Here is a 23,182-nt window from a genome sequence, read left to right on the forward strand (position 1 = left end):
GATTTTCTTCGCTCATCTGGTCGATCATGTGGTTGTGAATGATTCTATGTATATTTAGCTTTTTGTAGTATTTTCTTCAATATTTTAGATGGGAAGAAAGAGGAGAAAAAAAAAAGAATAAATTTGTGAATGTGTGCTGAAGTTGTGTTCTATCTCACTTACTCTTGCTATCCCCAATGGGGGTCGATGACCGATGAAATTGCACTGTGGTGATGATAATACGTGTGTAAGCGATATGTGTGACTCTTTTTCCAAACACTTGTGCGACATTCCGCGATACGTCACACGATGTTTTTTCTTGCCTATATAGGTGTGTATGAGGGGGTTTCTTTTTTTTCCAGCGACGCGTTTCCCGCGGGGTTAGCGCGCGCTGTCAGTGGGGCTGTCAGAGTGGTAGGATGAGATGTCATATGGGGAAGATGTGTCAAGAAATTGATGGATGAATTTGAGAAGATGTGTCAAATTTTGGCGGTAGGTGGGTGGGTAGGGGGGGGGGGGGGGAGGGTGAGAGAATATGTTCTCAGTACATACTCTCTCTCTCTGCTCTCTCAGAGATGGTTTCTCTTTCTCCGTGAGTGGGGCATCTCTCCTAGTCATTCACCCACACGGTGCGTTCAATGAACGGGATCAGAGCGGCGTCTCCCGCACACACCCGCCCCCAATTGTGTGGGCCACATGACGACGTAAGTCGATGATGCTACCGCACCCAGAACATCAGACAGAGACATCCAATCCCCATATATATATGCTCACACTATCCCTCTTCCACTGCAGCCGTTGTACACCAACAACCAGAGAATGCTTCCCCGAGAATGGGGCACATGCGCCAGAGAGTCCCCAACATTGTGGCTCCGCACCAATACACACCGTGTGCACACAGAATGTGTCTTATGGGGATTTAGGAGTGCATGTGGTAGTTATTGGGGCGCCGCTGTGTTGGCCAGCAAGCGCGATCTTACGTCAGGTTTCACGGGTACCGTGGTGTTGGGTCGCTTCCTAGTTCCACAGTCGTCGATGAAAGTCGCCAAAAAAGTTTGTGCGGTGCGGGGAAAGTTTTTCTCACCATTTCTCCTTTCTCGAACTTTTTCTTATTCTTCGCCGTTTTTTTTTTTAAAAACATTTTTTATTGCTGCCCACCCAAATGTTTTGTGCTTTTTTTTCTCACCACACTCGGGATTCCTCACAGAACACTCAAGGAGTGTACATTTGGGGGAGGTTTTCTTCGAATTTATACCACCCATTTGGGAGGATTTTTTTTTCGCTCAATAGTTTTCAACCTTCTTGTGGAATTTATAGTTTTGTTTCCTAATTTTTTTGAGTGCAAAAATAAGAGGAAATTTTTTAAAGTGAAAGGAAGTTTTGTGGAGAAAGATAACGAGATTGAGTGTAGCAGAAAAATTTGAAAGAATTCTTTTTGGGGGGGTGAAAGTTCTCGGGAGTCCCCCTGTCGAAATCCCCAAAAGTGCGTGTGTATTTGTGTGTGAACGAGACGGAATGCTCAAATGAATGAGTAAGAGAGAAATTCATACATTTTTTGTACTTTGACGAGTGTGTTTAAGAAAAAATTATTTTAATTCTCTCAAGTCTCTCGCGGTGTTAATGTGAAGAAAAACGCTCGTGTGGACATTGAGGATTTTTTTTTAATTCTCAAAATATTTAATTCCAAAAAAGGAAATTAAGGATTATTTTTTTACAAGTGTAGTGAAGTTTTTGTATGAAGGACATTAAAGGATTGCCAGTGAGGCCTTAAATGGATTTTGCAACATTATATATTTTTTTGCAAAGCTTCTGCATAAAATTGAAAGGAGCAAGTGATGATGAAAGATGTGTTAAAAAAAAATTAAATTGTGGTTTTTCTATAACTAAAAAGTGACCGAAATTTTAATTAAAAATATCTCAATGGATATTTTTTTCTTCGCAGCAGAGGAAATTTTACTTTCATGTGAAAAGCTCCATAAAAGGGTGGTATTTTGCCGGCAAGTGGCTAAAGGGGGAGGTTGTGTGGAAATTTTTCCATGTCTCCACAATCATTTTCATCTTAATTGACTAGTGCGGCATTTTTTGTGGAGTGTCAGTGACAAGAGGGGCACCGAAAAAGCCAGTAGTAATTCCTGTGTGCCCCGCGAAAGATGATGAAAAACGAGGAAGCATATATACAAGAAGTGTGAGGCAGTAAAAGAAGCCCGAGATGTGTGAAAATTAAAATTGTGTTCATGTGTAAAACATCCACTGGGAATTGAAGACTTGAGGCGATGAAAAAAATCAGCCAAAAAATATAGCATATATATATAAAACACAGACGTAAATAATTTTTCTTTACAGTCAAAAGAGTTCATTGACTCTACTCTTATTGGACTGATATACAAAAGTGTGTGACGTTCTCATACATAATATTGTGATACATCGCGCACAGAACAACACATAAAAATAATACTATAAAAATCGGAGAATATGAACTTAAGTGAAATTATGTTATGTACTTTTTAATTATTTCTCTCAATTCCTCATCCCCCATTACACACCGTGATACTTTATTAATTACATTGAAATTGTACTACACACACGCATTGTTAACTTTACTCCACATCTCTTCCATTCTCTACACAAATTCTCTACGCACAATACGCACCTAAAAAAAAAGTGGACATAGGGCTTTTTCATATAAATAAACAAAGCGTTTAAATAAATAAGCAAAGCACTACTCTCTCTCTCCCTCTCGAATTTTCCTCTAAATGGTGTAAGATAGCGCGCGAAATAACAATAAATTAAATGAGAAAAATAAATATTAGGAAAATCCATCAAAATCCCCTTAAAATTAATCCTTTTCACATTGTATGAATTTTCTAAAAATAACATCACCCCAAAAACGATTTAAAACAAAAAGTTCCTCACCTTTGACATGCCAGGAGAGGTCTCTCAGTCAGAAGAATCTCTTCCTGCTCGCGGTGTTCAATCAAGCTTCGCTTGGGAATGTTTATCTTTTGGGAAATAACATCAAAATTTTCCACTCAGTTCATTGAACTCCAAACAAAAATCTGTCGATTCAGTTTTAACTGGTTAACACGGAAAATGTTCTTCTAACCAATCCTTGAAATTTGATAATATTCAATCAATACCCTCGGACTTACTAATTCGCATCTTGTGCATCTAATTTTCATTGAAATGTATTAATTTGTGAAATTTTGAATGTGTTATCTATGTGAAGAATCTATTTTCATCTATTTTTAGTGGGATATTTAATTCAGTCATTAATTTTTGGAATATATTTTTTCAAAGGAATTTTCTAAATTAAATGAGGGGTGTGGTATTCTAATCAAAAGTAAAACGTTTTAAATGTTTGTTTCTCTATTAGGAAATGATTTATTTTATTCATCAAATCCTGAAAATTGAAAGAATAAAGTATATTCCTAGAAATTCATAATGTTGGAAAACCTTAATTAATAAACGAACTAAAGACTACAAAAGAAAATTTTCTTAAGTAATATTTTACATTTTATTCTAAATTTTATATTGGAGAAAATTTTACATGAAAAATTCATTTAAAAATTTGAAAATTAACTTTTCTCATTTAAGCTTTAATCATTTTCCTAAAAGGCTTTAAATTATTTAGTAAAAAGCTTCCGTTTTCCTAAATATTGACTACACAGTTTATCCAAAATATGTATTTTCACTTTTCATTTAATTGAAAATTAAGAAAAATCTCTGAAAAAGCTTTTCGTTCAAAAAATAAAAATTAAGCAAATTTTTTAACTTTTCATAAAAGGAATTAATACGCTTGATCAAAAATTCATCAGAAAATCTTTTGAAAATAGTTTTAAACGTAATTATCGATATATTTTCGGGGCTAATCCACAAAAAAGTATCATAAAATACAAATCATGGTTTAAACCTCAAATCTGTAGATGAGCATAACATTTCTGATTTTATCAATTGAGCTACGCAAAGAAGAATCACATCAACACGAGGGAGGGTATAATATTTTATCAATGTTGCGAAATAACGCCAGAATGGTTCATTCACCCCACAATGAACTTTTCCCGAAAATTCTCGATCGTTGATTCTTCTCTTACTTGCGCGGGTGATCGAACGACCCAAACGTTCTGTGACTCAAGCACCTAAGTCACTCACCATACTGTATGTACCTACCTATAAGTGAGTTTGAGACAATCCTTTTAACCGGGTGGTACATTATGAATTTTCCCGCGCGAGAATTTTCTATTATTTTCACTTGCATGTAAAATGTTCTTTTTTTATTGGGAAATTCTTCGCCACATTTTATCGGTGGAACACAGACACGCATTTAGCGCTATTTTCCCATAATATTGGATGCGGTGTTTATTACAGCGCGCAGGGGGGCAAGCTTCGGGTATTATTTCCATTTTCAAATAGATAGTGCATGGAATTGTTTAAATTGTGAATTGGCTGTTTATTGTGGTTAAGTCGGTTGGTTGGTGTGACACCTAAATTATCCGCTCTATATTTCCGCGCGCGCGACGTAGTATTTTGTTTTGTCTTAGAATGTATTATGGTGTGGAGCTGCTGAGAAGGGCAGAAGGTGGTTTTTGTGTGTTGGAAAAATGTCTAAATAGGGAAATTTTTTTTCTCCAGATTTCTATTAATAATGCGCGGCATTACAATGGTTTAACTTATATTGATAAATGTTCAATTTAGTGGTTAAATTCTCTTATCAAACATTCGTGTTAGTCTCTGTGTGCATTGTTTGTGAATTGCACAGCACTATCAGTCTAATGGGATATAATTCTTTTTATTTTAAATAATTTATTTACGTACTTACGCCAGACATAGGTGCACCTAACTATAGGCTAGGTATGTGCACGTTTTAATAATCACGAGATTATGAAGAAAGAACATTTCCAAATTTTCTTTTGGAGAAATTGCATGAAAAAGTTGCAAAATATAGAGTGAATTTCCATTTAACGAATGGCTTGATGTATATAGCCGTATGTCAATCAAATTGCAAGTGCTATACATAGCAAAAAAAAAGGATTTATTTTATCTGAGAATGTCTCGTTGGGATTACACCTCTGGTGATACATTGTTTAATATAAAATGTTGTGTGAAAATGGGAGAGTTGGTGATGAAAAATATACAAAATGTCATTCACTCCATTTTGTACATGAAAATGATGATGATGCCCGGGGTGTGAGTGTGAGAGAAAAAGCCGGCAAATCATCATGCGCCTCATGGTGACGTCGCGCGCCGCGGTTCAATAACATCGAGAGTACTCACGACGTACTCTATAAACACTCTATATTTTTTTTCTTCTTCCTTCTCATCTACACACTCTCAATTGTTGCCCCGAAAAAAAGCCAAAAAGACACGCTGTGAGTAAAAAAAAAACGAAGAAGAATTTTCACGCTGATCATTTTTAGATCATTCCATTGACTTTTAATATGTACATATAAAACACGAAAATATTGAGTAATTCCGCAAAATGCGGAGGTTCACCCGTGAAAAGCTCAGTGCGTCACAGGAAAGCTCACGATGAGGTGACTAAACCCAATGTTTTTTGCCTCTTTTTTTGCGCTTCTGTTTGTTTTTCTCGCGATTTTTTTTTGCATTCAATTTTGATCATCTTCCGCGAAAGGGTGTGTAGTGCGAGAATTCCGCGCGCAACCCAGTTGGGCTATTTTTAATTTTTTTTTTACCAGAAAAGAAAACATACATTGAACTCTTTGGGAAAAGCACAAGAGTTCAAATGAATTCTTTATGCTGGATCGATAACTTTTACAATGTGACTGCTCTTTCTGCCTCGATCAACGATCTTTTCTTTCTGCCAATTTGGCGATATTTTCTCCATCTTTAATGCAAAAATTGTAAAAGGAAAAATTCCCAACATGGTGCAATAAATGTGGACGCCACGTCATTTTCTTTCTCTTTTTTTTCAACTTGATGAATTTCGTAGAGGTTGCATTTTATCGCATACATACCCCCATATTGCACCTAATTTAATGCAATGCGAGGTGTTTTGTCTCTTTATCGGCACTTTCCACCATTTCAGCATTTTCTGTGGTTGGGCAAAGCAAAAATTCACCGACTAAGGCTTTTTGCGTATCTTGACCTAAGACAAACGACAAATTAAAATGAATTTCTGGCGCCTCTAGAAGTGAATCTTTTTTCACACAAATATTCTATTCAGAGGGAAAATTATTTCAATTTTTTAAACTTTAAAAGAATTTTCTTATGATTTTATTTAAATTTTCTTTGCAAATTACACGAAGAATTATTCAAAATAATTTATTCATTTTGTTCTTAATTTATTGCAAAATTGGCGAATTTTGCTGACGAATTCTTGAAGCTATTCCAACTCCAAAATGTTGTCTGATGAACTTTGTACATTAACTAAACATATATTTCCCGCCCACGTTCTTCGGGTATAAGGGTTTCAATTGAGCTGCAATAACTCGGTATTACTTGGGCGCAATCTTTGGTACATCACAGGGAGAGGGAGGGAGAGGGAGGGAGAGAGATGTGCAAGGGAATACCCTTGAAAGTTTGAAGAAAACCCCCAAGGGGGGATGAGGGATGATATGTATCCATGGTTGGTACATGAAAATCCTCGTGTTGATTGCCAAATTTCAGTGATATAGACAACGTTGGGGGAATAAACTCCATCTTCAAGCTCGAATAGTTACCATTTTGCAAGTGAAGACAAGTCCCTGAGCGAATAGCACGTGCCCAGGGGGTTCCCTTGAGGAAAAGTGTGTGAAACGTTTGGGAAGATCCCTTTGTGAGTGACGGTGGGTTGCCGAAGAAAAATCACCGTCAACGATGATGAGTATTCAGTGCATAAGACCGCTGTATCCAACCTAAGAGACGCCGGTAGAAGATGGAAAACGACTTTAGTGATTTTCTAAGTCAGAATTGGTATGGAAAATATGGTGGTGTTCGTGGAAATGGTACGGCCAACAATAACAATGTGGCGGGGTCGTGTGGGAAAATGGAGATGGTGCATCAAGCACCGGGACCGCAGCAGGTACCCAATGAGATGGGCAAGGAGACGCCGATGGGGCTGGATCCACGGCTCTTCCTCGATGAGCTCACCCAGATGCGCTGTCCACCGCACCAGACCAACATTCAGCGTCAGCAGCAGTACCCAATACACCATCGACCCACGTATGCTGCCCCAGCGGCTCCGTGCCGCCCCATGAGACCACCCCCGCCGCAGCCGCCACTCAAAGAAGTCCCGCCGCTGCGGCTACCTCTTGATACGACCATTACGCGAAATGCTCGAAGTGCCGTTGCCTCTTCTTCACTAAGTGCCATATCGACGTCCACGTCGCCGTGTCAGCACGCCCCGGCGGCGTCGTCAACCTTCTCTGGACACCAAGATACGGCAGACAGCACGACGCCGCCTCCGCTCATTCAGAATTGCACCAACATCCACACAATGAATGCTGGTGCAGCCGCAAGTGCCACCACAGCTGGTCCGGAACCAGAAAAGAAAGTTCCCAATTCAATAAGAGGTACCTACACCTGTAGAAAAATTAATTCCCTTTCAGCTTTTCATTCAACTTTATAAAATTTTAAACACTCTCCTCAAAAGTTGCAGATAAAGTTTTTCAATCAATATGAGTTTCATATCACAATTTATGACTTAATATCGTGTGATTTTTTCTTTCCAAATCACTCACATTTTGATATTTTCATGCAGGGAAAGTATAAATGTTTTATTGCCTGCTCATCTGCCTATATATTGAATATTTATTATGTTCAAAAATTCAATATTTTGGATAATAAATATTATTCAACTTCTAAATAAAATAGGGAGTACTGGGGTGGAGTTAGATGGCCTATAAAAAATTTTTAGAAGCTCGAAAAATTAAGAAAAGCTCCTATTTGTCTTAAAAGCTTCAATATATTTTAATTTTTAATATACAGATAAAAATGAATTTTCTGTGCAGTGTTCTAGAGCCCTATACTTGGCATGCATAGGGTTAATGACCGGGTACCTAAAGTTATTATTAAGTACGTTGATTCCTTTGAAATTTCACCCCTATTATCCGAATAAAATGCCACGTGCTAGTTCAAAAGATTTGGATGAATTTCAAAAGAATTAAAATAAGCTTTACATCGAAATATAATCCGTCGAAAATCTGCCATGCAAAGTTAATTTATTGTTGGCTCGACAGGTGAAAATTAATGCAAAATAGTTTGCAGTGCATTAATTTATATTATTTCGGTTTTTTTTTTGGTTCTTGCACATCAACAATATATTATGTGAATTTTTATTTAAAAAAAAGAATATGTGAAAGCGAATTTTTGCCACAAAAATTGAGGGAAAAATTTTGCAGAATTTCTCTTTATTGATATTTTTTGCTTAAAAAAAGGCTTTTTAATGAATTTTCAAACTACTCCAGCCAAGACTCCAGCGATATTTTATGTTACAACATATTTCAGATAGTGCAATGCATTATTTTGTGTATTTTTATTCCTCCTTTTTTTCCAAAAGTAATGCGCTGAGCAATACCCTCAACATATCAATCGTTAAGTACGTCACTTTTTGGAATCCCATTGACTTTTTTTCGCGAAAAAAGAGAACATACAAAAATGCGGAAGTTTAAAAAGGAAAAAAAAAAGAGTGTGAAAGAAAAAAAAGGCAAAAGAATATCAAATTTAGCTCCTTCGGTGAAGTCACACAGAGAGAGAGAGAGACCTGGAATATAAATAATGTAAATTCAACTTTGTATTCTTACGTTAGGTGTTTATATATAAAACACAAGAGAGCAAAAATTCTTCTTCTCAAACCCAGGGAGTCATTCACCTGACCTGACTGTGGACCAAACACTTTTTTTTTCTTCCGGTTTATGCCAAGAAAACTCCTCAATATAACACTTACATGTGGGGGGGGGGGGGTGAACTTTTAACGCAATGAGCATTGATTCTCATCACTCGGTTTGCCTAATCAGCAATGAGAGAAAGTTTATTTTTACGTGAACAAGAAAGTTGATAAGGGGGAACACATTCAATTTCTTTGTTTCGCTTATCAGTAAGTTTTGTGAGTAGTTGAAGGAGGAAGTGAATATTTGAAAAGCTTTCTCTGAGAGCCCCCTAAAGCACCCTCAAAGCTTATATTTTTGATCAATTTTTTTTAGTGTGTTTGAAAAATGAAAATTTCGCTACGACGCTATGTTATTTATATTATTGTTAAGCATTAAACATCAAACACACACAACACCTTGTTGATTTATATGTGTAATGAATCACATAATAAATCTACGAGCAGATATTTCCCACATTATGTCACATTAAAATTAAATGTAATAATTTTTCCCATCTACCACAAAATTGGGAATTAAATCATATTTTACCCCCATTTCTCTTGACATTATTGTATGCTCTAAAAAAAACTCTGGTTCATTGAACATATATTTTTAGTTAAAAAAAACCTGGGAATGATGGTTTTTTTTGTGCATAAAAAAATTATCCCTGCACATAACAAAGGGTTGGAAAAAGCTCGTTGGATTTCTAATAAATCAACAAAAAGGGGGGTGGGACAGAGGCGCGAGGGTGTGTGTGTGTCTATTGTGAAAACCCTCAAAACGGGAACTGTGGGAAATTTATATTTCCCCCAAGCAAGGAAAACCTTATGTCAGTCGGGCTTTCGCGATGAGGGGGTGTGATGTGGAGGAAAAGTGGCACAAAACCACGAGAGAGATTGATATCAAAAATTTAATAGCAACGCAAATTTCTGTTGCAATAGGTCAGGTACAAAGTGCGATTGTCCGTGGTTTTGCTGTGTGCGAAGCTTCCGATGCTTTTCATGAGACATAGTATAGACAGACACTCAAGTGCCATGCAGAGTGGTGGGATTTATTTGTGGCCACACAAAAAATGCGCTTTGAGTGTTCTTTCATCCAATTGAAAATTATTTGTCTCTAGTGACAACGTAGTCACTCAGTAATCTCCACCAATCTCTCCATCAACACGACCAATCAATCACATTGCAATAATACACGAAAAAAAAGCTCTGGGTGAAAAAAAAGCTCCCAATTATCTGGTCAATCAATCTGGGAAGTCAGGGAATCATATATTGTTGTAACTCCTCCAGAGAGAGAGTGAGGAAGAATATGTGAAGAGGAACTCAGGGCAACAATTTGTTAATTTTTCATCAACGCCCACATTCAATTACAACGTTCTTCATAGTGAGATAAATCATTTTCAGCTAAACCGTTTAAATAATTCTCATACACATTGCACCTCCATAAATACAAATGAATCCACGATTTTTTTACCCTCTTCCTCGCGTGGATTATTTTCTGGTTTTTGGTATTTTAATTAGAAAAAAAGGAATCCCGCGCTAAAAATGCACCAAATATGAATATTTTTTTGGCAATTATCCAGATTTTTGTGTGTTTTCCAAACCCTGTGTTTTCAAAAGCTTTCGCTGTCAGAGCTTCGTGAAAGCTTTGATTTTTTTGTAGTTTGTATATTTTTTAGCTATTGTGGTTATGGTTTATTTACTTAAACCATTTTGGCAAATATTTAGTTTGTAAAATGTGATTGAAGATAAAAAAAAAATTGGAAAAAAAAGAAATATTTCAATGATTATTTAAACTAATTTTCTGGATAAATAATTTATTTATTAGATTTTGAATCATTTGCCAATAATCTGATTTCTCTAATAAGCTTTGGTTTTGAATTTTGAGCAGTTAGCCGAAAAATAAAGTAATATTTATCATTGAAACATAATGATTTGACATAGTCTTGAAAATTCTGCAAAACATTCAGTTTTAATTAAACTCTACATTGACTTAGATTAAATTAGATTAGATTAGATTATACTCTCAGTAACTTTTTGCTTTCCCTTTATCTGTTTTTACAACGTTTTTTTTACTTTATTTAAACCAGGCGTCGCCATTGCTATCTTAAGCTAGATGATAAAACGTTCTGATGGTTAACCAGGCGCCTCCATTCCCATTTAAATTTTATTTAGAAATGGAATATTTTATTTATTCTAAACAAATTAAGAAATCAAGATAACTACCAGGCGCCTCCATCTCAATGAAATCATTGTCAGCCCAACTTAAATTTAAAAAAAACTGGTGGCTAATTTTGTACTAAAACCAGGACTAAAACTCTCTGACTTTGCTTAGAGATGCCCTTTGAATATTTATGTATATAATATTCTTCATTCATTCAAATAATCAAGAATTTTAATTAAATTTTTATTGAAGTTTCAACACGAACGTATACAGCAGAAAATAAGCAAAACATTCTGAGAAAATTCTCCAAAATATTTCAATGATGAAGAAAATTCCAGATTTGAACTTTAATTGATTTTTCATGTATGGTGCTCATATAGAAATAGCAAGAATAACAAAAAAAAAAACAGAAATTTGCAAGGAAAAATGTATAAATTTCACATAAAAATGGGAACTGATGTCATCGCAAAATGAAGAAATGCATAAACACATTGCAATTCTTGTTCATTTTTTTTTATTCTTTATTTTTTCACACCCAAAAAGAGTCATAAGCATGAGAACAAAACACAGCAATTTCGATGCCACTGAACTTGAACGTCCTCCACATCGCGTTCCTCATCCATGTCACCCGAAATTTCCATGTCCCCCTCCCGTTCGTACGGTACGCCAATGATGAATAATATTAGTTGGTATTTCTTTTCATCGCGCATAAGCCACGAATGTGTGAATGAAAATCGACAGAAAATCACGTCTTGAATTGCTTCTTTTGGCACACATGCCCCATAAAAGTTCTTTTTCGCGCAGCACTTTACATTTTAGCAATTTTTACAAATTTCCCTCATACCACCCCAAAATTGGAATTGCATCGAGAATTGGCAGAAGTCACATACTTTTGGCAATTCTTTCTTTTTTTGCTCTCTCTGCGATCTCTGCTGAATAGCTGCGAGGATAAATAATAAAAAAGAACTTCAAGAAATAAGTTTTCTTCTTTTTTTTTGTCTTTAATGAAGTGGATCCCATTCTAATGAATACCTCTTGGATGTATTGTTGAGTTGTACGTATAGAAGTGGTAAGAACACACAAATCGATTTTAGAGCGTCAACATGAGTGCGGAGAACGAAAACTATATATCGCGTCGTGTCAGTGAACTCTCCTCCCGATTGAGTCATTAGACGGGCTTTTTTCTGGGTGGTACAAAATATTTATTAGACAAATTTCATTGAAGCTCAAACCAAAAGAGAAGCGCGCGCGTATTTTTTTTTATATCATACACTACACATACTTCTCATGTCCACCCCAGGAATGCGAAGAATGCCCACAAAACATGCTCCGCTGTGTGCGCGTTTGTGATAACAGCAACTCATTCACATCAACAACAACACTTATTTGGAAAAAAATTCACATAAATTCTTATTGAAGCTGCGTAGAATTCAATTAAAATTTCTTCAGCCTAAAGTGGTTCACAAATTTCTCAATTCCACTCCAGAGAGACAAAGATTTTAGGGCTCTCTATCGTGGCGTGGAAAAGCGATTGCAAGTGATATCGAAGAATTATGAGTCAACCTCCGACATCCGGACAAAGGCAGATTACGCAGAATGTGGCTCAAAAGCGACCCAAACAAAAAAAAACGTTGACCCACTTTTGATTTTTTTTAGAAATATCATAACCATATCAAATTAATTTATCACGAGGAAGCCTTATCATGTCAAGATTAGGTGCTCTTTTTCAGCATAAGATGCTGTATTTTGTGTTGTACTATCGGTCGTTGGCAAAAAGGTAATTTTGAGCGATAAAAACCGCCAAAAATAAGCGTCGTATGTTGAGTTATACATCAACGTTGATTCACACGGAGAGACAGAAAAACATATTTGAATTGTTTTTTTTTTTTTAATTTATTTCTTCAGGATGGCTTTAGAAGAAAAAATTATCTTTCCAAGCTTTCGACTCATTAATAGATCTTAATCAGAAGAGAACGATAACCTCATTTGTGTTATCAATTTAAAAATTAAAAACAAATCAAGAAAACTCTTATTGCGACTCATTTTTTTTTGGTTTTTAAGAAAATATTGACTTACAGTAAACGTTGATGAAGATCAAGGGAAAAATCAAGAGCTTAGAAGCTTACGGATTATTATTTCCGACTATTCTTAGAAGTTAGATTTAAATACAATCAAGATATAAATTCTTTAGCATGGCCATAGTATAAAACAAACATCAACTGAAACATTACTGTAAATTACAGATGATTTTCAATTATATTTACCTCTTAATTTTAAAGCTTACTGAAAGCTTCTTAAACTGAAAGGATTTAATAAGATTTATTCATCAGATGGGAAGAGGAACTTACTGAAAGCTCTCGAAAAAAATGAAAGCTCCTTTATTCAAATCAGATTTCTAACTAAATAAAAGTTAGAATTTCTAATCTATTGAGGCAGGCAAGCCAGAACAACCTATAGAAGCATAAAATACCACGTTCTATGCCACATTTAGTCAATTAAAAAAAATTAATAAAACAATTAAAATAAATTTATTTAATGGAAAATTGTATCTTTTCTTTGCAGCTCAAATTGAGATAATCCCATGCAAAGTGTGCGGTGACAAATCATCTGGAGTGCATTATGGTGTGATCACATGTGAGGGGTGCAAGGGCTTCTTCAGGCGGTCGCAGAGTTCAGTTGTGAATTATCAGTGTCCACGGAATAAGCAATGTGTGGTGGATCGCGTCAATAGGAATCGATGTCAGTATTGTCGACTGCAAAAGTGCCTAAAATTGGGAATGAGTCGTGATGGTGAGTACTCAATCTTTTATTGCCTTCTTATGATGGACTATCTGCGGAGCATTGCTGCAATTTCTGGCCCTTTATGTATGTATGTTGGATATGTTGATTTTCATTTGAAACTAGAAGCCTAGCAGGCCTAGCTGAGAATTTTTCTTAAAGATTTGTCTGTTCTGAAGGGGAAAATATCCTTTTTTTAATAGAGCTTTCGTATTGGACTTTCATATTTTAAAAAAGTTTCCACCCAATGTAAAATATCTTATCATTTTAATGATTTTCTGAGTAAGTTATCTTAATTTAGTTTAAAAATTTCTGAATTTATCTGATAAATTCCCTGATTTCTTAACAATTTTAAGATTCTCCAAGTAGAGCTTCTCTTCATCCTATATAGTGTGCACCTTAAATTTAAATTACTTACAGCTTAACGGACGCTCAAGTCGTAAAAGATTTGCATTAAAAGGTTCAAGAAAAAAAGAAAAGAAAGAAGTTGAAACTCCATAGAATCGATATGTATGTGTCATTTAGTTCTCATGCTAATCTATTGCCTCCAGAGAGACTTTCTCGCCAATATCTTAACTTTACGCGATAAGACCTATTGCTATATAGGCGCGAGACTCCAGAAGCGAGCTATCGGTTGCGTGGAAATGTGTTTGTGTACGAGTGTTTGGTACGGAATTGAGGTGAATGACTGGAATGGAACACAGAAATGGGAAGGAATGAAATAAAAGCGATTTGGACACGTGGAGTCCCACATCTCGCAATCGCAACACCACAATCCATCTCTCTTTCTCACATCAACTTTTCTGGTGTTTCGGAGAAGGATGAGCGATTTTCTCATGTGTGCGTTGGGTCTTTTTTTTTCTATACGCGCCTCTGTGGCGCTTTTATTCCGGCATATATAATGTGGAATATACGGTTTTTGTGGAAGAACTTCTTGCCCCTTTTGCGCTATACTCTTCGTCCATTATTTATTCCGTCATCTCTTTTGTGGCTCACTTTCGTTGTAGAGTCGTCGCATGACACCCAAAACCAAACATACACAAAACTTGAACCTTTACCATCATCCCTCATGGGTGTAAGGACATTATAATATAGCTGAGGAGATTCTGTGTTGAGAAGAGTAAGATTATTTTGATGGAGAAAGTTTGGGATGAGTGAGAAAAGCTCAAGAGATTAGAAGGCACCAAAAGTGATTAATATTCAAGAAGATTATCCCCTCAAAGACTCTGTTAGAAAATTCTTATTCACACATTAAGGTTGCTCCTTTACTCCACACATATTCAAACCACAAAATGTTATCTCTGCACTCTTTTTATCTAAACCACTCGTTGGTGAATTATATTTAAATTGGATGATGGTTTAAAATGAAAATCGTGACTTTGCAGCGATAAAAAAAGAATCGTTCTTAATAGAGCAGAAAAAAGCGTTTCTCTTCTAATCATCTGAAAATTCAATGCACCCACTCATAAGAAAATTCTAATTTTCGCAAAAAAAAATACTTGCAAACGTCCGTTGAGGCCCTCTTCTCGTATTTCTCTTTAGCATTCCAGCACGAAATTATTAACACTGACAATATCAATACTGAAATTCTTGAGGTTGGCCAAAATGGCTTTCAAATGTAAGTAATTTTTGCGGGCGTGATACCCGGAGTGATGTGTTTTTGGATACCAACGTTGAGCATTACGTGTCATTCTAAATTTATTCCCATGAGCTTTTCAATCAATATCAAAAGGGGTGAATAACTTGAAGATCGTTGAACTTCCCCAAATATCCCAAAAAACGATTTTATCTAATTCTTATACTTATAATGCGAAGAGAATACGGATAAAGGAGGTAATCTAATGTTACACAAATTATACCCAAAAGTATCTCATTCTGTGTGATTCACACACAAATATCTCCCTTTCCCCCCAACCCCTGGTTTTCTCCACGCAATGTAACATCATTTCCCCCAACCCCCGTGGAAAATTCACATGAAACTCTCCCGCAGCATACACACTAGCTAAATCAGGATAATTTGTGGATTACAGATATCTCCTAGTCATTAGTGTTAATCTCAATTTAATTAATTCATTGACGATTGTACTCAATTTAAATAACTTCACACAAAGGGGTGCGGGAAAACGGTGGGTTGTAAATTTTCATGAGGGTTGATTAGTATGAAATGGTGCCCTGTTATCAGATGAAATTGCTCTAAATTTTCCCTCTAATGCATCACTTTCACTTGCAATGGAAAAGTTAATTTACCTAATGGAACATCAGCTTTAATATTCAGAGCTTTTTGGGGAATTTTGTAGCTTATTTTGTGGCCAAAATTTTCATGACTTATGTAGCTTTTTGGATAATGTTGTGAACACTGAACAGATCTCAATAATTTCAAAGTTATTAATACATATTTTTAGAGCTTTTAATTCATTTCATATAAATTCCCTTTCAACGAGATGAAAAAGCTTTCGATTTCAATGAAGCTTCATGGGAAGTGAAATCAAAACACTGCAAATTTTTTTTTTATTTTAACAATTTTATTCAAATTATATGGGTTAATATAAAATTAAAACAGCCACCATTTCTCTCAAATTGACCATTAAATTAAATTAAAATTCCACATATAACGCACAAACACCGCTCGTACCAATGTAAAACCATTTTCAATTACACAATGCAATAATTTTGATAGGGAATAATAAAATTTTGCCACAAACATTTAGGGAATGCCATTTAATGGGAATTTATTGTTTATATTTTAAAATTTAACGGCAAATCATTTGGTTTTAAAACATATTTTTAGTGTAAAATAGTTAAGAACTCTAGCTCGCAGGTTATGTAGTAATGAGAGAGAGAGAGAGAAATAATTTCCTGCTATTTGAAGGCCTTTTAGACAATGACCTAAGGCAATGTTAGTTATTTACCTATACACGATTGAAGTTTGATTTTTTTTTATTTTTAAAAGAACAAGAGAAACATTCTTAATATTTTTAAGATTAATTACATTCTAAATTTCAAAATAAACATACTTGCAGTTTCCATGCAATTTACAAAATAAAATCTCCTCCGTGGTAATGCAAAATGGGTTTATTCTTTCCCATCGCAGCGCTATTATTGGATGAAAACAATGTGAATAGTTAGAGACAAATATAGTCACAAATTAGTGGTTTTCTTGCAAAACTCCAAACAATAAATTATTATGAATTTTCCATAGAATCTCTTGCCAATATTGCAAAATTGTGAATTGGAAAAGGAAACTCTCGTACAATTCTCGTGGCCCAGCAGTTCTTAAGAAGTTTTTTTTTTCACTTCTTGTGCACAAAATGTATTGGAGAACACGAAGAAGGTTGCATTGTGGGGATGCCTTGAGGCAACAAACTAACTGCAAAAGCCGTGTATATAAATCGTTCCGGTGATTTGTTTCTCCTGATAAACACAAATTGATAGTTAATGATCGGAGAGCTTTTGCTTATGGGCGGGAAAATTTATTCTTACACCGTCTTTTTTCTGCCATCAATAAATCCCACCGCGGTGGGTGATTCATCAATGCCCTTTTGTACTGAAATATTTTCTCATTAGACATTGTCAAAAGAAAAAGAAAATTTATTTAAAGAAAAATTCTCCTGGCTCTGCTGGAGGTTTTTTTTTTTTGTTTACATTAGATTTCTTTCAGAATGCAAATAGTGCGTAGGTGCGGGCTGCAACTAAAAAGTTCTAAAGTGAGGTCATACCTTGGCTAAATTGAAAGAATATATCGAAGAATATATTGATCAGAATATAGCGATAGGGAGTTGCATTGAATAATTTGCCATAACATTTCGCAATGCACGACTCATGTATTGATTTGATTTATTTGAAAATAAAAAAAAATGGGGAAATTTTTCCTTGTTCACTTCCACTGTGGGAATTGTCTTTACCAAAGGCTCGGTGTGTGTGTGTGTGTGTGTGTTGTGAATGAAAAGTAAATTGTAAAAGAGGTGAGCATGAGGTAAATCGATAGTTAAACACTATAAATGGGGTTAAAACACAAATAGCGCAGAATAGTTTCGCAAAAAAAAGTGAAGAAGTTGCATTTGATATTCAATCAAAAGAGCGACAATGAACTCCACACTGTACAAACGTCCTTAACTTTGTTACAATTCTCATATGTACAAGAAAATTGCAACTGAAATATACCCTACCTAGCACGTGTTCGTGTATTTCTTCTAGGTTGTATTTATAGAAGAAAAAAATTTAATTTACCGCCGAAGACACCGCAAATTATTGGAGTGAATTAAAGTTATAATTAATTCTGAAAGGAAAAGAAGTAAAAAAAAAAAAGAATCGGCCACTATCAGTAACATGGAAATTTTCTTGGGAAAGTGCGCTCAATGTTTGATTTGTCATTGAAAATTTTAATAAACTAATTAAGCTTTTGAGTGATATGGGTATGAATTGTGGCCTAATTGGGGAACTTCCGCAGTGCAACCTACTTTCAGAAGGAAGAGGAATGCGTTCAAATTTTTTTGGGTGGAATTTATGTTCCGCGATAGAATTGTAAATTCTACCTAGAATCGTTAGAATTTATCAAGACAGCTGTCATAAGTTTTGAGCAGGAAATTCTCTGAAATTCAAGCTTTTAAATAGAGCTTTCAATAGTTTGAACTGGAACTTTGAGCCTTTATATTATTTTAAATAGAATCCTTACTAAAGAAGAATTTATTTGGGGAATTTTCTCATAACGAGAGCTTTCTTTGACGATTCGGATAATTTATTTCCATCTTCAGAATTACCTCTGAACCCTTTATCATTAACCCTTGGAGGATTTTGCCGGACAAAGCTGGCCAATTCGTTTTTTTTTCAATCACCACAAAATTAAAATCTATTTAATATTTCGTGATAAATTCTACATCTGTGTATAGAGGAGTTTCATTACTTCAAGATCATCGAAAGAAAACTTGGAAAAATATTTTCTTTTGAGAGAAAATGAAGGTCAAACTTTTGAGTTTAGAAACCTCGATCCTCCAAGTGTTAATGAAAAAGGAATATCCAAAGCAATAGAAGCAATAGAAAAAGCTTCAAAGCTTTTTGTCATTAAAAAAAAGCTTTTATTTTAACTTCCTTTTTTGGTTATCATCTTAATGAATTTCTTTGCATTTTCTCTTCATTCAAAAGAACCCAAAACAAACTCAACAATTGAGCAATTTGAGAGTCAATTGCCACAATGATTTTGCAAATTATTTCAATTTTATCATTGCATCGTTTCATCCTGCAATCTCTGCTTCTTCTTGTTCTCTTGCTCAAATACCACAAAATTATGTTCACCGAAAAAAATGAAATAAGCTCCACAGGCGAAAAAGAAAAGATCACCGACAAAAGAGAGAAATAACAATAGGAATGAGAATAAAATGGTCATGTTGAGATATTAAAATGAGAATAAGTGAGCATTGTGTAATAATATGTTGCCTTATATGATAAAATGCGTAAACTGTGTTGTATGGAAGAACATTGAAGATGCAACGAAGAATGAAAAAGGCCAAAAGGGGAATGCTTGAGAAATACTTTTCAAGAGAAATTAATAAGTCGTGTTCTGTGTGTGTTGTTTTTTTTTGGGATTCCTCAAAAGAAAATTATCTGAGCGGGTTTTTTTTGGGTGCAAAGTGTGTAATGAAAACCGCTAAAAACTACACGCAAGATACTCTATAAATGGTACAAAACATTCTTTATGTTGCGTGTGTGCAATTTACTTCTAGCGGTTGTTATTTACAGTATGTACTATTTTGCTCTTTTTTCCCTCACATCATTCCGGCTTCTTATTTTTAGTACCTACATCTTGAGCTTCTTTTGCATCTTTTGCACCTTCTCCGCGCACCTCAAGATTTTGTGTGTGTTTCAATGAAAGAAGAAGAAAAAAAAACAGAGCAAGATCCACAAACCTCATGAGCTATTTTCCCAAACATCTCACTATAAACTTACGAAACTCTCTGATAGTGCGCTTTTTTGATACCGGTGTGAAGCTATATACATACATAATTTTTTTTGAATTTGTAAAAGAAAGCATGTAAATTGGAAGAAATTCGCAATGTAAGAGCTTTCTTGCCATTTTCTCCTCTTCTGCTGACAATATAATGCGGAGTTTAATGGTGGATTGTCACTGAGAAGAAAATGCGAAATGATCGTAAAAACGGTAAATTCATTAATTAAGATATCTCACAATTCTCACATTCATTTCCAACATGATAAGAATTTTCCGCAAGGAACTGTCTTTTAATTAAATGTATTTCACAAGAATGCAAATTTTACCTTTAGTGGCAAAAATTTTAATTGTCTTTTTATGCACGATTGTGCACCACAATTCCCTTGCAAAATATTCGTTTTTAATCCATAAGAAGAAAATTATAATTTTGCCTATTTTTATTCTTTTTTTCGGTTTTTGGAAATAATAATTAATTCATGCTTAAATAAATATTCTTTAAAGGGTTTATTTTAGTATTTCAAATTAATATCCTTGCAGCCCAACGAGACCTACTTTCCCAAATGCTGCCCTATGTCGAAATAATTTCCAAAATATGTCGAAAGTAGCTGCCCTATTTTGGAAGGAAATCATCTTTCGAAATATATTCGGCATATTTCCTTATCAAGCAGCCCAATTTCTGCCCTATTTTTAAGGAAAAAAATTGGGCAGACCAAGTGGAAAATATTTCGAAAAAGTTTCGACCCTCTTTCCAATAGGAAATTGGGTGTCGACAGTCTGTCGAAATTTTTCCTTCCTCCATTTCCTTAAATATTGGGAAAAAATAAGGCAACATGTCGACTAATATTCGACATGCTTTCGACAATCTTCCCAATTTTTGCCCTATTTCTTCCCAATTTCTGCCCTTCTCCAGATTTTTGATTTCATATTTTGTCAACAGATGGACTTTAAGGTTTAGAGGTTAATGAGCTCAATGGCGTACTTATTCGTGCGCGGCAAATCAAAAATTTACTTGCTAAAATTAAATTCGATTTATTAATTATCTGAGACTTTTGCATCCAAAATAAGTTGACCAACATGTTTCAGGATGTGTAAAGAAATTTTAAAAATACTTTCAACAAGGTTTTGGGAAATTTCATTTTTTATGTGCAATTAAAATATAATTAAAAATTTGAATTTGTGAAATGCAATGGCATTTTATCGCCTATGGCAAATATTCATGACGGGAAAAGGGTGTGGCATGGTTTTCCAAAGACCAAGCGTCAGGATAAGTCGCAATATAAAAATATTAATATATATTAATATCGTGTTCCATTTTGTCTTGGCATTTTATTCTTGTCATGTAAAATAACGCCATGGAGGCCCCAATATAATCATGTGATGTGTGAAAAGAGCAGAAGAATATAAAAATATGTTGTTTGAATTGAATATCATTGGAGAGAAAGAGAAGAATAATGAGGAAATCAAGGCAATACATGTCGACATCTTTCTGCCCTATTTCGACGGTCCGTCGAAATATGGTCGACCACGTTTCGACAAAGCTTCCCAATTGGGCAGAAATAGGGAAGATGCTTTCGACGAACTTTCGACAGAAAAATTGGGATTTTTATTCCCCATTTTTCGTCAAGGCGTCGAAATTTTGACCAATTCTCGCCGTATCCCTGCCGACGGATTTTCGAAAATTTTCCCTATTTTCAAGCGATTTCTCTCCTTGGGAGTTTATCTGCCAAATCATCTAGAAAACAATTAAACTTAGATGTAGCATAAAAAAAACTTATTTTAGAAACATTTTTTAAATTTTCTTTTCAAATATTTTCAATTAATAATGTTTTTAAATATTTTCTTTGAAATATGTACGACGATTGACAAAAAAATCACCCCTTGATATCTTTTACTGTTTATCCAGAAATAATAAGAAACATCTCTTGGCATATTGTTTAAAAAATCACATAAGAATCCCTTTTATATATTTTTTTCCCTTTCAAATAAACTTTGTAATCTATTCTTAAGCATTGGCAGACTCCTAAACGATTCTCTTTGCCTCTTTTGTGCCAATATTACATTTTCCCTCCCGGCAAATCTGACAATAAAATGTAAAGTCTATCCAATGAAAAGAGCAGCTACTACAATTTTCTAATACATAGCATATTGATTTTTCATCAAATGAAACATCACATTTTCTCTGCACAAATGTCGTATCAATTGAAATTGAAAATAGTGCTGGTAGTGCGACAAGCTAAAGCTTAAATTGAGATTCAACTCACACCACCGCATGCTGGGGTTTTATTTCACACTAAAAATGGGAAAACTCTCTTGAATTGTCATCGACGCATTGTTAGCACTACATGATAGTTTTTTATCCTCCTCATCTTTGCTTTTCCGTTGCAAAACACACTGATGTGCAACACCAAGTTGGGAGTTTTTGTAAAGAGACTCTAACTTCAAATAGCAGATGAGTAAATACTCATCGTTTCTGGAAAATATTTTACCATCTCTCGCTTTTCTTTAGAAGATTGTGAGCTTTCATACTAGTTTGGGGTATTTTTTTTTTTCAGTAGAATGCCAGTGTTTGTTTGAGAATTCTCAGGTCAGAAAAGGGGATGTTTCTTTTGAAGTAAAAACAGACAGCTGGACAAATGGACAGAGGGAGTGCTGAGAGGGTTTATGTTTTTTTTAAACTACTGAATGAGTTTATGAGAGACGATTAAATGGCTTGAGAGCTTTTTGTAGCGTGCAGAAAAAAGCTCTGCATAAAATCATTCTAAAAATTTTAAGAAAAAAAAGAATAATAATTCTCACTGAATTAAATCATTATTTTCTTGGATGTGCAAAAGCTCCATGTTCCTCCTCTATTCTTAACCTCTCTATTGCATAGAGATTAATCTCTCACATTTAATTGACTAAAAGAGATGTAGGTAATACGCCTTCCTGGTAGGATTATGTTAAGAAAATCTTGCAATTTCTCAATTAAAAGCAACACAGAAAGCTCACAGAAATGCAACATACATAGTTTTGCCGACATTGTCCGTCTGTGCTATGTATATACGTACATACATATCGTATCTTTCACGCATCATCATCACACTGGCGCTCGAATACAAGAGTTGGAGATTCCCCCAAAGCGGCGGAATGGAGTTGTGCGGTGAAGACGTGAAAAGAGAGACATAAGAAAGCAGAAGGTTGCGAAGAAGACAAGCGCGAAGAAGAAACAAGTGGAGAGTACAATAATAAATAACTGTTTTTTGACACACTGCCTTTTAAATGAGCGCTACACGTAATAACGTTAATATTATAAAATTAACGTTTTCGTGTGTTACACGATTTCCAACTGTGTGATGCCTTGTTAGACGTTAATCTCGTATGCATCCTCACCATGCCGGTTTTATACATAATGTGTGAGAAGATGATCTTGGTGGAGAGAAAAAAAATGCAAAGAATCACTGTGAGATGGGTTCTTAATGTGACTTATGGATTGAGAAGAATGACTAACTGTGTACAATTTGTGTCAATTGAAAGTCTC

General features: G+C 35.0%; 1 protein-coding gene across 14 annotated transcripts in view; it reads left to right on the forward strand.

Moving 5' to 3' along the window:
• The window catches only part of LOC129788060 (probable nuclear hormone receptor HR3), a 90,015-nt gene that overhangs the window by 54,840 nt on the left and 11,993 nt on the right, over positions 1-23,182 (forward strand). For 2 of the 14 annotated variants that reach the window (XM_055824040.1, XM_055824043.1), the window contains exons 1-3: positions 1,022-2,471; positions 6,604-7,487; positions 13,509-13,736. In XM_055824040.1, the coding sequence (XP_055680015.1) occupies positions 6,851-7,487; positions 13,509-13,736 (865 nt within the window). In that variant the 5' untranslated portion in view covers positions 1,022-2,471; positions 6,604-6,850. Of the gene's footprint in view, positions 1-522; positions 4,556-6,603; positions 7,488-13,508; positions 13,737-23,182 lie in introns of those variants that run through there. The other 12 variants (XM_055824039.1, XM_055824044.1, XM_055824051.1 and 9 more) reach the window with 10 other exon arrangements.

This window comes from Lutzomyia longipalpis, chromosome 1, assembly GCF_024334085.1.
Source record: "Lutzomyia longipalpis isolate SR_M1_2022 chromosome 1, ASM2433408v1".
Classification (NCBI taxonomy): domain Eukaryota; kingdom Metazoa; phylum Arthropoda; class Insecta; order Diptera; family Psychodidae; genus Lutzomyia; species Lutzomyia longipalpis.